Here is a 15,127-nt window from a genome sequence, read left to right as displayed (position 1 = left end):
TCATCTTCCAAGCTCACAAGTATTTCACTGAAGTAACAGCAGCTTCTTATTTGCTCATGCCAACTTAAAAAACACTAAATATTCACCTGGTTTTCTAATCGTGTATTAGACTTGTAGCTTCTCAGGGCTTGCACATAGAAATTTCACATCAAAACAAACTTGCTCTAAGGGAAGAGATTTTTTCCATAGAAATCCTCTTGCAAAGGGAAATAACTCATGTGTGTCAGCACCATGAGACACATGCGTGACTGCTGACCTTCCCGGAAATATTCCCACTAGTATTTCTTTGCCAGCTTTTCTTCCCTAGTACCAACTCATCATTACCTCTGCACAGTCCATGTAGGGTGCCCAGAAGCTCTTCTGGAGGATGCCAGCAGTTGGAGGATATTCTGGAGTATAACAGCAACTCTTAAGAGGTGTTTATACCATAGTGCGACTCAGATTTATTACAGTGATCTACTCATCTTCTGACACGCTGAGAATATCATGTAACACTAGCATAATTATATAAAGAGTTTATTTCTCTGAAAAAACTCACAATCACAGAAATCATTGGTGCTTGTTCCAACTTCCCCTCAGTATGAGCTGCCCACTCGAAACACAGCGGATCTCCAAAAAATTATTACAAAAATGAGAAATCTGTCCAGGGAGCAAATTACCAAATCCCCAGAAAAAGCAAGGAGCAAAGGGATAGCTGAACAGTGTAATGCCAATTTGTGAGCTTGGAAGAAATGCAAGAGGGCAAAGCCCTTGTGCTGAGGCACGTTTAATCAAGAAAGTCCTATTACTGACTGCACTGTTATCCTCTGGCAAAATGAAGAAATCCTTGCTGCCTCATCCAACCTCATATCAAATGGAAAACGCTGATTTCAAGCATGTACAGGCACTTTTGCACAATCTAGCTAAGACCTGCCACAGTTCTGCGGGTCTTGAGTGTAAACAAACATTAAACATTTAAATATTCTCAAGACAGACTGTCCCATATTCCTAACTTACCTGGTAAAAATTCATACCTCTGAATACAGCCTTGCTGAAAAGCTGCTTTCTCCTCTACAATCTGCAGTAAGAAGAGACACATGATCTCTGAAACATTCACTATTCAGAATTTGCCATCCAAGGAAAAAAAAAAAGAGGTTTTCAGAGGCACTCTTTGCTGCACGTGGTGTTCAGCGAGTCCTCCTGGTTCTGTTTCTTTGTCGAGGCCGCCCCTCCTGGCGCTCTCCCTGCACACGGCAGGGCACGGCGAGGCGCTCCGGCCGCTGCTCGCCCTCCCAGAGGCCACGAGCCTCCGCACCAGCCCACAAGGGCTCCGCACGGAGCGTTTGCTCCAGCGTCAAGCTCAACCTGACCGCAAAGGTTGACTAGGCAAACATACAGAAAATACGGAAAATAAAACAGCTGATTAACCAACAAAAGCATAAAATGCTGCAGGGGCACTGATTACCAGGAGAAGTGTCCTAAGTAATCATGGAGTACTGTGGCACTTGTCTACATGAACATCAATATTTCACCATCCTTACAGCAAACATAGTCTGCCTGGGAAGACACATCCTCAAGTTAGACTTGCTTTCTGTACTTCCTTTGTCTTGCTTTTCACATCTAGCTTCAAAATGTAATTCCTAATGGAATTAATAAAGGAGATTCAGACCATCCAAGGAAATAACTAACTTGTTACAAGTGATGTCAGCAGTTTTCATGTTGTTACAGAGCAACTTTTTTCCCAACACAGGAGGCAAGTAACCAGGCTGAGGGGTAGGAATGGATTCCTCCCTTTGCCAGCAGCAGCGATGGATTCAGTTTCAACAGTGATAGCCTCAGCTCTTCAGCAAAACTTTGGCATCACTGAGAAGAAAACCACGACTATCAGGCAAGTCCAGGAAGCAAGCTGACTTCATCCTCTGCTCCACAATTTTCATGTTTTTCACTGGTTTGGTAAGAAGTTTTAACAAGTTACAAATGTGAGGGTTCCAGTAAATCTATATCAAGCATATTACTGTAACGTCAGAATTTCTACTATTGTGTAATTGTCTCCTGTTTGCTCACTTTTTGGCAATGTTCTTGCCAACTAATAAGAGCATTTCTGAAGTCTGATCCATTTAAAAAATCCGTAAGATTATTAGTGGCTTTTCCAATATCTCAGATCTAGTGGCCTTGCCATAATAAAACTACATTCATGAGAAGGGAAGAGGAAGGGAAGAGGAAGAGAAAGGAAGGGAAGGGAGGGGAAGAGGAAGGGAAGAGGAAGGGAAGGGGAACAGAAGAGGAAGGGAAGGGGAAGAGAAGGGAAGGGAAGAGACAAAAGAAAAGAAAAAATAAGAAAAAAAAAAAAGAGCTCCAGCTTCTTGCATTACTGGCAACTTCAGGGCAACTGCTTCCCCATTCACGAATGTATCTGGCTTTCAGCATAAACAAGATACAGCCGATGGCAGCAACCGGCTGCAAATTCACCGCTACTGCAGAAGTCAGAACAAGGAACAGTTCACAAAACACGAAACAGAGCAGTTTTCTAAAGGGCCCTGGTGTGGGAACTTGCAAACTAGGTGCCTAATCCTAAATTAGGAATACTTATAGTAAATCTTTTTCCTTGTACTCATCAGAAAATGAAGACATATGACACCTAAAAAGATAAACACACAACTTCATTTTTCCATTAACTAGAGCTGTGGACACAGAACTGAATCATAACTGCTGGTAGGAAAAAACGATGGTACCTAAATTAGGAAGAAAAAAAAAGCCTAAAACAAAATAACCCCTACGTCCTATCTGAAAACACAATTAAAAAAAAAAAGAGTTCCAAAGCCCAAATGTCAGCTACCTTTTTTCCCAAAACATAGTCCCTATTAGGGTCCTACGACTATGCCAATAAAACAAGCCGGTTTTAAACAAAAACTTCACCAACAAGACACTTGCCAAATTCTGCAATTACCAGTTTTTAGGAAATCCCTCTGCCACAGTGCCGGGCTAAACCATTCTGAAAAAAGGCGCACTTCCATGACCACGTTTGCCATGGGCTTCATCCTTCCCAGGTATCCCGTGTGACCTCCACGTACTGCCTGCACAAGAGCTTCGCGGAGATGCTGTGAGGTTCGGCGTGCAAAGGGCACAGGCTGTGCACAACCCTCCACACGGCTGCCCCAACAGCCATTAGGACCACGTGCTTCCTGCGATAGTCTTATTATTTCATGCCAAAATACAACTACACAACACATCAAAATAATTTAGGACAAAAAGGAATGAATTTAAGTGAAATATCTCATTTTAATAGGCGTAATCCAAGCCAAGTATCCTGAACAATAAAAGACAGGCTATCATTTTACTGTTGCCATACAGACAGCCTCTGAGGGTCTCCCCAGCATTTACTTCAGACATTTGGAAATGCTGCATTAGAGACAGTTTTGAGGATCTGAAGGCTAATTTCCTACCATTTCTCGGGTGTTCACTCCATATATCCCTTTTCACTGCCTGCCTGAATGCTACCCGAAAAGAAGAAAAAAAAGAATCCTGTGGGGTAACTATTACATATGCCATTCACAGCATACATCTCAGAAAACCTTCTTCCTTCTGCTTCTTACTCTTTTCTATTCTTCAGGTCTTCAGCTCTGCTCCATTCCTGCAGAGGAATCTGCAAAGTTTCTGCCATTTGACAGCCATTCACAAATGCCCCTCACAGGGCAGCAGGTCCTCTTCCTGGAAAGAACTGCTGATGTATGAGTTACCCTCCACAATGGACCCCAGAGGCTGTGTAAGCAGAAGATAATAGAGAGTGATATTAAAGAATCCTGCCACTTTAAGCTTCTGGCAATTCCCTCACCTTCCTTTGTCCTAAACCATTTGCAAGAGCTATGTTAAAATCCCCCCTGAAAAGAAGGAAGTTGATACAGCTTTTCAGAAGCTTAAAAAGCTTATTTTTATAAAAACAATGTATGCTTGGTTCATGGTCCAGCTGCTTTTATGTAAAAATAGAAACATTACAGCTTCAGAAGTGACCCTAGGTCTCTCCATGACATCATTTGAGACTATTTTAAACATCCATTCCTTAAGCTTTTAAGTGTTAACTGTAGCTTGAAGTTTATTTGAATGTTCAAGACAATATGTATGTTTTATGAATCAAATATGTTTTAAAATGTGAATCAAATGAGTGCAAAAACGGGCAAGAACTTATATTTCCCCTCTAAGGGCAGCACAAAGGGGTTTTGTTTTCCAGCTACAAAACGAAAAAAAAAAAAAAAAACTCAAAAAGGGGCACTCTTCAGGCTCCAAACGCTCCTTCTTTGAAGTTACAATGGAAAAGTTTTGAGAAATCCACCCTCAAATAACCTATCCACCTTTGTACCTTTCCCAATCCCACCTCCTGAAGTCTCCGTTTTCAGACCCTCCCGTGTGTGCCATTGGAGAAGGCAAAATTACAGGACACTTTTCTTTAGGCGAACTGCAACAAGGGAGCGTGGACGGACGCAGCTGAACACGTGCACGTGGCTGCTGGCGTGGCTGGGGCTGTCGGCAGCGCCCCACGCAGCGCCCCGTGCAGCGCCCCACGCAGCGCCCCACGCAGCGCCCCGGCTCCCGCGCCGTGCGGAGGCGCCTGCTGAGCGCGGCCGCAGCCCCGCGACGCCTGCAGAGCCAGGGCAGCTCAGCGCCCTGGCGGAACGCTGCTCCCTCTTGGGCATGATCAAATTATTTACTAAATTCCAGTGAGCTGAAGCAAAGGGATTACTTGCAGAAAGCTTGCAGTGCCAGTGTGGGAAAAGGACTCGACTTGCCTCCCTGAACCCAGGATGACTTTGTAGACTGGGCAACTGCTAGGTTTCCTTACTTTAAAAGGCTGTTCCTTGTAAAGCGCAAGCCTTTGATGTACATTTTATTGAGCAACAAATGACTATATGGTTAAACAGGTTTTAGAGCTATATTTCAGAGAAAGCTTCAAAGGACAAATCTTGTCTTATTACAGGAAAAAGAGGACACCTAAGCCAAAGAAATTCTTCTCATTCTCTTTATAATTTTTCCTTCTTCCTCGTCAAGATATAATATGAACTGACTGAATCTGCAGCAGAAGTTGTTATTAAACTTCATAAAGGTATCATAAAGTGCCTGATCACTTCTCCTATTATAAAAAATTAAGATAGTTTGAATAGTGTGAATAGAAGGTCTTACATCAAACAGACTAAGTAGAAATAAATATTTACACTGGTGTCAAGTTCAGAGGAAGAGAGCGACAAAAACACTGACTGCAGTGCAGCATTTTGGCAAAATGAAGCACTGATCCTGGCAGCCTACTACAAGGCCAACCTCGCTGTCTTCAAAGGAAAAGTAGGACACCCTTGGGTTCGGAAAGCACTGCCACAGATGTTGCAAGACAGTCATCTCACACCAGTACTACTCACCTTAGAGAGTCCTTCTGCATGTTACACTGTTTTAGATAGAAAAAAAAAGTTGATTAGACTCAACTACTCGATGCAAAAATTCAGCAGAGCCTTCCTTCCATGCAGAAAAATGGCAAAGAACAACCTGTCACCGTAAGTGAACCCTTCACAAGTGAGAAAAACTAAGGATTACAGACCACTAGGTCTGCTACTGTAGCCATCTTCACACACCAGTCAGTCTGCTGCCTATTTTATTGGGGGTGTGCATGCATTAAAATGAGCAGATGCTTCCTCAAATATTTTTTCCATGTAGGAACCCCGAACCTCTCCGTTTCCCATGGAAATGTTGCCATTTCAATCCTAATTCCACAAGGCAGTTGAATCCTGCTGACCAGAGACGTGCCTCCTGTAGGGTTCATTTCTTTAGGGCTATGGCCATAGAGAAGTCCATTTTTATGGACCGCAGATGCTCCAGCCCTCCAACAGTTGGCTTTACCCACATTACTTTTATCATAGCAACTTAAAACACTTTTTCCTCCTCATAATCACTACCGGGAGTAGCCTAGCACTGATGGCATAGTTTTTTACAGACCTGCAGTATCTTCTTCTTCTTCTTTTTTTTTTTTAAAAGAAATTATCTGCACATAGCCTAAAGTGCTCAAAAGAATATTCACAGGTTTTAATATACAGCTTTAAAGCCATAATGAAAACACTCTTACTGCTCTCCCATGCCAAGTCCCACTTCCTTATTCTCTGAAGTACACAGATTTTAGTGCTTTTTTTTTCCTCCCTCCCCCAAAGCTCCCTTTCTTTGCACTACAGACTGAAGAGGCGTCTCATTCTCAAAGCGTAGCTCTGATGCTCCAGAGGAAAGCCTGCACTTGCACCTGATGCCTTCGCATTCTTCCCCGGAGAACAAGAGGCCGTGGGGGCTCCCGCCGGCATCCCTGCGCGCCCGCCCGCCCGCTCTCCGGGCGCTGCCTCCTCCCGATCCAGCGCGCGTGCAGGTGTGCGCATCCATGCTGTGCACACGCATGTCCGAGCAAATCTGCTTGGAATATGTGCCTGGAGGGATTTATTTGCACGCTGGCCTGCTATGTAACCATGAGACTAGTGCCCAGGAATTAAACATCTTAAAATAGTCGGAGTACAGCAAGCTGTACTTAAAACACAATTTATTCTAAGTAAATGGTTAGACAACATAAAGTTCTGTATTCATTTTATTATGGCTTTTTAAGAATTCTACCTGGAATGGGTTTGGCTTAGAAGTTCTCTGTGTTCAGAGGAATTTTATGAATCATAAAAAGTAATTTCCTTCCATAAATCATATGCCCTTTTAACAGACAACTTTAGTTTCCCGTTCCATACAGCCAAGTGTGCTTTCTTCAGAGAATTTAATTCCTGATAGCATCAGTTGCTCCGTTCCCCAAACTGCTAAAGCACACTAAAAAGCAAGTTTTATGCAAATATACATGACAAAGTATTAATAATTACATTTATGTAATCGTCTTTTTGAAACTCTGAAGTGAAATCATATCTAAAAGCCTAATACATAGTGTAATCACTTAATTAGCATCTGTTCACCGGTCCTATACAATTCTGTTCCTCCATTTTATTCTAATTTTCACCCAATTCTTTTTTCTTTACCCATATCAGGCTATACGCCACCAAACAATTTTTCTGACCTCTGCTCCCTGAAGACCAGAGGGTCTGAAGCCCAGGACATCCAGCCAACACGTGGTTCTCCAGGCAGCCTCTCTTCGCTCTTCCAGCTTGTCGGTAAAGCAGGGGTAACAACACCGACCGTCTTAAGTAAGCAGCGGGGATGAGCTGGAAAAAGCTGCATTCAGCAGTCAGCAGCAGAGCAGAAGTACTCCACTTCTTTGTTCAGTGAAGTCAGGAGATAATCTCTATCTAGCCCCAAATCATCTCCCAGGAACCACGTACCAACTCAGAAGAACCTATAGTCAAACACTAATCGAGCCCTGTCAAAGGCAGCAGGCAAAGTTAAACTACTCTCATTTGAGAACATACAAACTGGGAAGCAGCTAGTCCTTCATGCCACTATTTTTCAGAAAATTAATTGAGGTGTCTCCTTTTGGTTTAAACATCAAGTAACAGCCACCTTAAGCCATCAGTCAAGCAGAACGTAAGGTTAAGATCACACGGCAAAAAAATCATCTCTACCAGAAGCAAGAGAAAAATAATCAGGAAGACCTTGTACCTGCCAAAGTCAGCTTGTTATAAAACCACACTACTTTCTGAGGCTTATGAGCTGAATTTACAATACAGAGGAGGGGAAAAGAAAGCTGAAGTAGCTTAAAACTATTTGAAGAATTCCACGTGAGCCTCTCCCTTTAGACACCAGGCCACTCTGAACATGACAGGACAACAAATCACTCAGTGTCACACACCTGCTTGGAGGAGAAAAGTCAAAGGGAAGACAGCACCTTTCTTCAGCTGCAGGGAACCACGGCTCTATGAAGGTACACCTGGAAAGCTTAAAAATTATCTGAAAAAACAAGCTGTGGGGTTGGGAGAAGTGCTGCTTCTTCCCTCACTCTGCACCGCAGCGTGGTTCTGCAGCATTTCTGCACAACCCACCCTCTACTGTTCTCATCACTTGGAGGCAGGATATATAAATCTTGGAATACAGAAGCTGGCACTTTCGAGTGAGCAGTCAAGCCACCCTGAAGATGAAAGGCAGAAAAATCACTGCAAGCATTTACCTATTTAAGTCCTTGGCTTAGGAAGCACCTCACGAGTTCAAGCTCTCTGCAAACCTATGAAGAACAGCTGTGTTATAATTAAACAGGAGCTCTGGTACCCCACGTGTCTGACATGTCGGCAATAGTCATGACGGGTTTGAGGAGCAGCACGAAGGGCACTACCCCAGAGATGGTGGAAACAGCCCATCTCTTGGGCCGCACGGCCCAGCTCCTTCTGCCTCTAGGTGCTGACAAGCAGCGCCCCTAATGCCACCCGACCCCTTCCAGTGACCCAGCTTCCCTACTCGGACACCGAAAGCAGAGGTGAGGCAGGAACAGGAGGGGGAAAAAAAATCACTGAACTACTAACATGAAGCTGAGATTAAGGCAAGTCGAACAAACAAACCAGCAAAGAAACAAAAAAACCCCAGCAAAACCTCATGGTCCATAGGAAAAACTGTGCAGGGAAGTTGCTTTGAATTAGTTCATTTTGGAAACACTTCAGCACTACTGACAAGGTTGACTGCAAAACTATCAACTTTTGCCAGGCAGAAATCAACTGTTTCTGGTGCCATCTTCTTTTATCAGTGACTGGGACTGGATCTTGCTTTTGAAGACGCCCACTTGCTAAAAAATTTTGAGGAAAGATATAGAATTAACAATTCAAGGGCTCTAAAGCTAACTTAGGGAACCTTCCATGTTCAAGCAGAAAACTTGTGCTCTATATAGTCTGTAAATAGTACAGTATGTTTTCCATATGCCAAGAACAGCAGGACACATCTTCATCAACAGAAAGTTGCCATTATTCTTGTATTTCCCCCCTTCCCAAAAAAGTTGTATTCCTACCAACTAGCAATGTATTAAATACATAATTAGCATCAAAACAACTACCTGCAAGAATTCCTAATAAATAAATAAATTCAGGTATTCATAAATATTCAATGAATAAATACAGAATACTACCCTTTTTGTAGTAAAGACTATTCCTTGGGCATCACATCAAATATTTCAAAATATTCAGGGCCTAAATTAAAAATCTAAAGCAGCCCTTTAGGGTTTAGAAAGCAGAAAGCACAGGTCAGGGCTGAAAAATACATGCTGTTTATATAACTCTGCGCCTTTTACTATGGTGTTCCCTAAGGGTAGTTCTACAGAAACATCATTGAATAACAGAAAAAAAAAAAGAAAAAGGGGACAAAAAGGGAGGATTTGAAACATCCGAGACTTTCAGCTCAACAATGTAATTCAATTCCACAACATCTGGGAGTTCTGTAAACTGTCACCTTCTATCTTTAAAGCCTTTAATAGTCTTATTGAATGTGGTAGGCCTATCAAATTCTATGAATAAGAGAGCATAAATATTTTGGTTGCTCCTAGCGCGAACCTCCACTCACAGGGTACCGATCCTGGTACAGCAGTTTTTCAACAGCAAATATCTCGTTTTCCATGCATGTTGACTGAAGGTGATTTTTTTTCTTCATTTATTATTTCCTTAATTGCTTTGGTACCTAAATTGTATCTAATGGCCCACAATGGCAGATGTAATCCTTCACCATAGGTATCTCCTCCTCTAGGAAAAGAAACAGAGGTGAGCACATCAGTGGTTAGTTTCCTTAAGTGACTAGTCTGAGGATGATTTACGTCTTCTGTAGCCTTGTTCTCTCAGCAAATACACTCAAACGTGAACTTTTTCCATTACCACCAGAGAAGAAGGCCGGTACTTGTCAGCAGTGTCCTCTTATTAAAGGATTCAGGCCTACTAATAAAGAGGCCCATCAAGGTTATCCCACCTCTTCATTAATATTGTGCACTGTGGGGTTGCTCTACTGGACCCTGGTCTTCTGACCAAACTAAGTGCAGTCTTCCTCAAAGATCATTTTTCCTCTTCTCACTCCATTTCACCTAATAAGCCTAAAAGGTGTGGCAGGAACGTGCAGCATTAACAGCCTGACCCAATTTAAACTGGGCAACAAAAGTTTTGAATAAATGTTTTACAGCCTAGTTTGAAATAATCTGAATAGAAGCTCAACTCTTGTGGTTGCCCAACTTTAATTTCTGGCCTCTGTAACATAGTCACTTGCCCATAAATAGAGACACGAGACTGGCTTGAAGCGTAAATAAATTGCTCTTCTAACAGTTGGAGGTTTTTTTCATAAGTATGGGCTTCCCCACTTTAAATACAGATCTTTCATACCTACTTTATATGTGGAAAAGGACAAAACTTCACATTCTAATCTGTGGCACAGCAAAATCATAAAATTTTGCCTTTGACAAAATGCAAAACAAAAAGCTTCGAAAAGGACACAAGGGACAAAGAAGAATTTAAGTAACTGGAGAAGGAAGCTCAGAGCAAGGAGAAGGAGACTCTAGGTCACCCTTTTATCGCAGACCAGTCATTTTACTACAAGATCAAAGGAAAACAGAGTTCAACTGCACTGGGCAGTGGCCCAAACACAGGTGGGAGTGCACCAGATTGTGACCAAAGACTTCCCAGACCCAGATTAACTTTGTAAGTTAAAATGTACAGGACAAAAACACACAAAAAAAGAAGTAAAATAACAGACTCCTCCAAGCTCTGCCTCAGTAAGCAACCAGAGGCATGTTCTTCTGCACAGAGCTGCAGAAGAAACAGCTCACAAACTGCAGCTATGAAGCAAAGCATCTGGTAGTGGGAGTTTGACAGAATTTACTGAAGCCCACCAGCAGATGAAGGCTGTAGCACACAGGAAGCACGCTGGAGGACAGCAGCAAATGTTCATCTAGTCACTTGGAAGTGCAAAATCAGCTCACAGGAGCTGAGTTTCCCACTAATTTCTGTAAGAAATGTGGTGCAATCCTGGAAAGTGCTACTCTTCTCAAAACAAAGTGAACAAACAAAAACATTTGGTTCAGATAGGAGATTAAGACCAGGCTATTTAAAGCACTAAGAAAAACTTTCCAATGGGTGTTTCTTAAGAGATTAATATTACCCTCAAAGCGTCATGAAAACAAAGACAAAACCAACCTGTTGTCTTAAGCCTTTGTTTTGGTAAAATATAGAAGTTGATATCATAATATCTTTGCTTGCCTGATGCTTGCATCCTTCCAGTGTCCGAATGTGATAAAATTTCCCAGGCCACTAAGCAGTGAGACCTAACCCAGCCACTGGGAACATGCTTCCTTCAGCTTTATAGCTCTTCAGCTCTGCTTCCTTGCATACTCAAGATTTTTCGGTTATCATCCTGTTTTATAGAAGATGAAAGCTCTGTGTTCAGACATGCCCCTTCCATGATCTTATTATGAGTTTTACAGCCTTGGAAACAATAAGTGAAACTGTTTTCCAAGAAGCCTGTGCTTTATTTCACAGCAGCACGGTGCACCACCCAGTTAGCCTCAATAAAAGGTAAAGAGAAACTATGGATATAAGTAACACATCTCAGTAAGGAACATGATACCTTAAAGTCTGTCCTTTTAATTAAGAAACCGTCTAAAGTGCACTAATACCTAACCACAACATGGCTACTTACTGCTCTGGGGTATGCTATCAGAGACATAGTTCTAGTGAGATCAGATAAACTTCATGGCAGTAAATATACATTACTTAAAAAGCTTTGAATGTACATTTTTGTCTTCTGCAGGGGCATCCGGGGGTCAAAACCATGAAAACCCACTGGAGAGAATAAATATGCAATCCTGGAAGGCCTGCAGAGTATCAGAAATGGCTAAAAAAGGTCTAGTATACAGTCTGAATAATAGTTTTCTACCAAATTCATTGAAAGGACTCTGTGCATATATTTTTTTCAATTTTAAGTGCACTATAATTGTATAAGATAAAGATGCATACTGAAGAACTGCTAACACAATACCACTGGATTTTGCCAGAAGGAAGCAACAGACTGTTCCTGCCTCTGGGACTGAGAGAGAGATTGAAAACCCATCACTTAATGGAAGCTATAAATAACCAGAGATTCACACAACAGCTCCTTCAAGGTTTGTCTCTTTCCTCCAGCTAACAGGAAAAACAGAAAGCAAAAAATAACCCCATCCCTAATCCTCCCATATTAAAGTTGATCCATGACATTCATTGTGACCCAGATATCAGCATCTAAAAAGGTTATGAGGAAAAAAAGATCAATACTTCAGAAAAAGCCAAGTTTAAGCCCCAAAGAAACATTTTCAGCATGGAACAGAATAAGTAGCCTAGCCTTCTGCTTTTAAGGTCTTTCTTTCGAAAGACTAGTTGCTAGTGTTCCTACAAGGTCAAATTAGTTTCTGACAAAGGCAGCAAGTTTCATCCAGGGGCTGGGCTTCCAAGTGAGAGCTGCCACGCTGCCAGTCGGGCCATGGAAAAAGCCAAGATGCACTAGGCTGGGTCAAAGAAGGCGTGTGGGAGAGACAGGAGACAGTTTCTCCTCAGCAACAAATCCAACTGGCAAATTCAAGGGACACTAGGGGAAGAAGCTTTTTTGCAAGGGTGCAAGTTTCCCTTTACCTTTTGATTCAATAGGGCAGTAAGTATCTGTACCTCTGCATCAAAAATTAGCATGTTTTGTCTGCTGAACACATGATCCCACAACACCTAAAGAACAAGGAAAACTGTGTCCTTACAACTACACTGATTTACTCCTTCACTTACACTAACGGTACATGCATTGCTACATATGTCATAGAGCTCCTGGGCTCATTCAGATGTATACGTATCTGATTAAATACTCCATTTGATGCAACAGTGCACGGACAAAGAGCCGCACAAAATCACGCCGAGTAAAACAAGCTGCAAAATGCTGCTGAGAGAGGACAGCGAAACACCTACGTCCACAGTGACTTTTTGAGATGCCTCCTGAAGAGCTCTGCACTTCAAAAACGAGCAGTCTCCTATAGCATTTGAAAGGCAGATTTCAGAAACTAGGCCAGTGCTTAACAAAGTGGGACAGTTTTAATTTTCTAAGGAAATCCATACCACCTGAGCAACAGAAATATATGAAAAAGGATCCTTTATCCCTTTCCCTGCTTTAGGAGTGCATTCTCCACCATGACTCTTTCCAGGAGTCACGACCTATGGATCAGTAAATGCTGCATTACCATACCACGTACTTCTTGGACAACAGCTTAACCATACCATAATTACGAGCAAGATAGATCTTGGGTGGCATTACACAGAAGACACTTCGGTTTACTCCTTTAAGATATATAAAAAAACCCACATCTCATTTTTAATTTAAAAATATGATCCCAAAACTTTGTAAATAACATTCTGAAGGCCTGCAGAGGAGAGGTCCCCAGCTTCTCATGTTGCTGAAATAAATCGTTCCCCTTGTGCATAACAGAGGTGAGATAAAGTTGCATTTATTTATTATAAACGTTAATGGTCACATTTCTAGCATTTGTATTAGCAGTTAAAAATTAGTCTTGCTATCAGGCTTTGAGCAATTACAACTTCCATCTTCTTCCCGAAATCATCAGACATTTGGTTTTGCAATCCTACGCCTTTTCTACACAGAAATATTATCACCTGAACATATTAATGTCGCTTTGAGATTCCCTTGCATCCTTTAGAAGGCACTGAGCTCTTTTCCACACACTTTTGGGAGATGCGTGGCCCTGACATACATTCATTTAGCTTGATCATTCATTTAGCTTGATTTAGCTTGCAATCAATACAACAATTTTTCTCAGGTGTTCAGCAAGCTCCTAGTTAACTCCCCCTGAACATTTTTTCTCCACATGACTGGGCTCAAAAACATCCTCTAAGCTACTTTTGCAGGTGTATGAACCACAAGAACATTCTTGTATTTTTGTGTTCTTCTTTCATTTAGTGCTTTAAGCTGTTCTTTTATTGAGTTGTTCAGTAGGTGCTCAGTCACACTACAGTCACTCCAAATCCTAGGAAAAAAAGGAGTATTTGTGGTATTTGTGTGTCCCTTCACCCTCTCAAAATTTCACACCAGATCACCAGAATAACTGGGGCTGAAATCCTAACCTCATTTAAGTGAATGCCAAGAAAGGTGGGTGTCATTACACCTAAGTTTCTCAGCAAAAATATTACCTTTTGTCAGCATTACCCAGCCATACCTGAAGACCTGCCTTAAACAACACCAAAAGTCATTAGAATTCCAGATTTCTACCTGCTGTTTGGTAGATTTTAGAATGATAGTTTCAGTCCCTCCTCACCCTCCCCTTTTTCCCTCTCTACAACTCAAAAATATAAAAGCTCTTTTCAAAGACATTGGATAGATTTAAGATTAAGGATAAGAAAATGTCTGCATGACTAGAACAGACATTTTCTGTCCCAGCTAAGCCAAAATGGTAGGTAATTCCTTAATTCTTACTGAGCTTAGTCCAGCTGCACTCATTTGAAGAGCTAAAACATGACCAGAAAAAGGGAACAATGCAGTTAATTATGCACAAACAAAACAGAGCCAATGTTCATACTTACAGGCTGAGGCTGTTCTGCAATACAGCAGTTGAAACACAACCAGAACTCGCTCATTGTTTACAGTCTGAAGTGCAAACACTGGTGAAGAGCAGGATTCAATCTCTGCAGAAGGGTCTCCAAGCAGCGGGTTCTTTAAATAAATTCACTATGGGCTCCAACGTGAAAACCTTTTTCCTCTGTTAAACTTTTCTCCAAAGACAGGTCAGTCCCAGGACGAGCAGGTTGAAGATGAAAAGCAGTATTCGAGAGTCTTCCTTCGGAAGGTTGGTCCTAGCACCACAGAAGTGTTACACACGCGTCTCCGGTCCCTGGCGTTACGTGAGCCTGAATTCAAGAGAGAAGTGCATTACATCAGAAAGAAAGAAGATGCAGCATCTCACACCTGCAGGCAGCTGCCCACACCCGTGATTTCTTGATGGTATCTCCAAACACAGCACAGAGAGACACCAGCATGCAAGTCACACGCCTACTTCTACACGAATGCTGAAAATAGCACATACCAGAAGCTCACACGAAGCTCAGCTCCTATCTCTAACTTTTCATAGAGGAACCAGCGTGAAGAATCAGAGTCTGATATTTTACCAGCCATCCATTTCATCTATTCCAAACTTGGAAATGTCTTTTTAAGAAGGGGCAACTGACCA

At 42.0% G+C, this 15,127-nt stretch overlaps 1 protein-coding gene across 1 annotated transcript in view; it reads right to left on the bottom strand.

Moving 5' to 3' along the window:
• The window catches only part of CDC42SE2 (CDC42 small effector 2), a 32,645-nt gene extending 17,933 nt beyond the window's left edge, over positions 1-14,712 (bottom strand). The window contains exon 1 of the mRNA XM_088532674.1: positions 14,484-14,712. Within this exon, the coding sequence (XP_088388800.1) occupies positions 14,484-14,537 (54 nt within the window). The 5' untranslated portion in view covers positions 14,538-14,712. The remainder of the gene's footprint in view (positions 1-14,483) is intronic.
• Positions 14,713-15,127: the final 415 nt, after the last annotated feature.

This window comes from Tinamus guttatus, unplaced genomic scaffold (assembly GCF_059628265.1).
Source record: "Tinamus guttatus ecotype Peru unplaced genomic scaffold, ASM5962826v1 Tinamus_guttatus_pri_ptg000464l, whole genome shotgun sequence".
Lineage (NCBI taxonomy): Eukaryota > Metazoa > Chordata > Aves > Tinamiformes > Tinamidae > Tinamus > Tinamus guttatus.
Note: the sequence above shows the minus strand (reverse complement) of the source record. Positions and strands in the feature narration are given on the sequence as shown.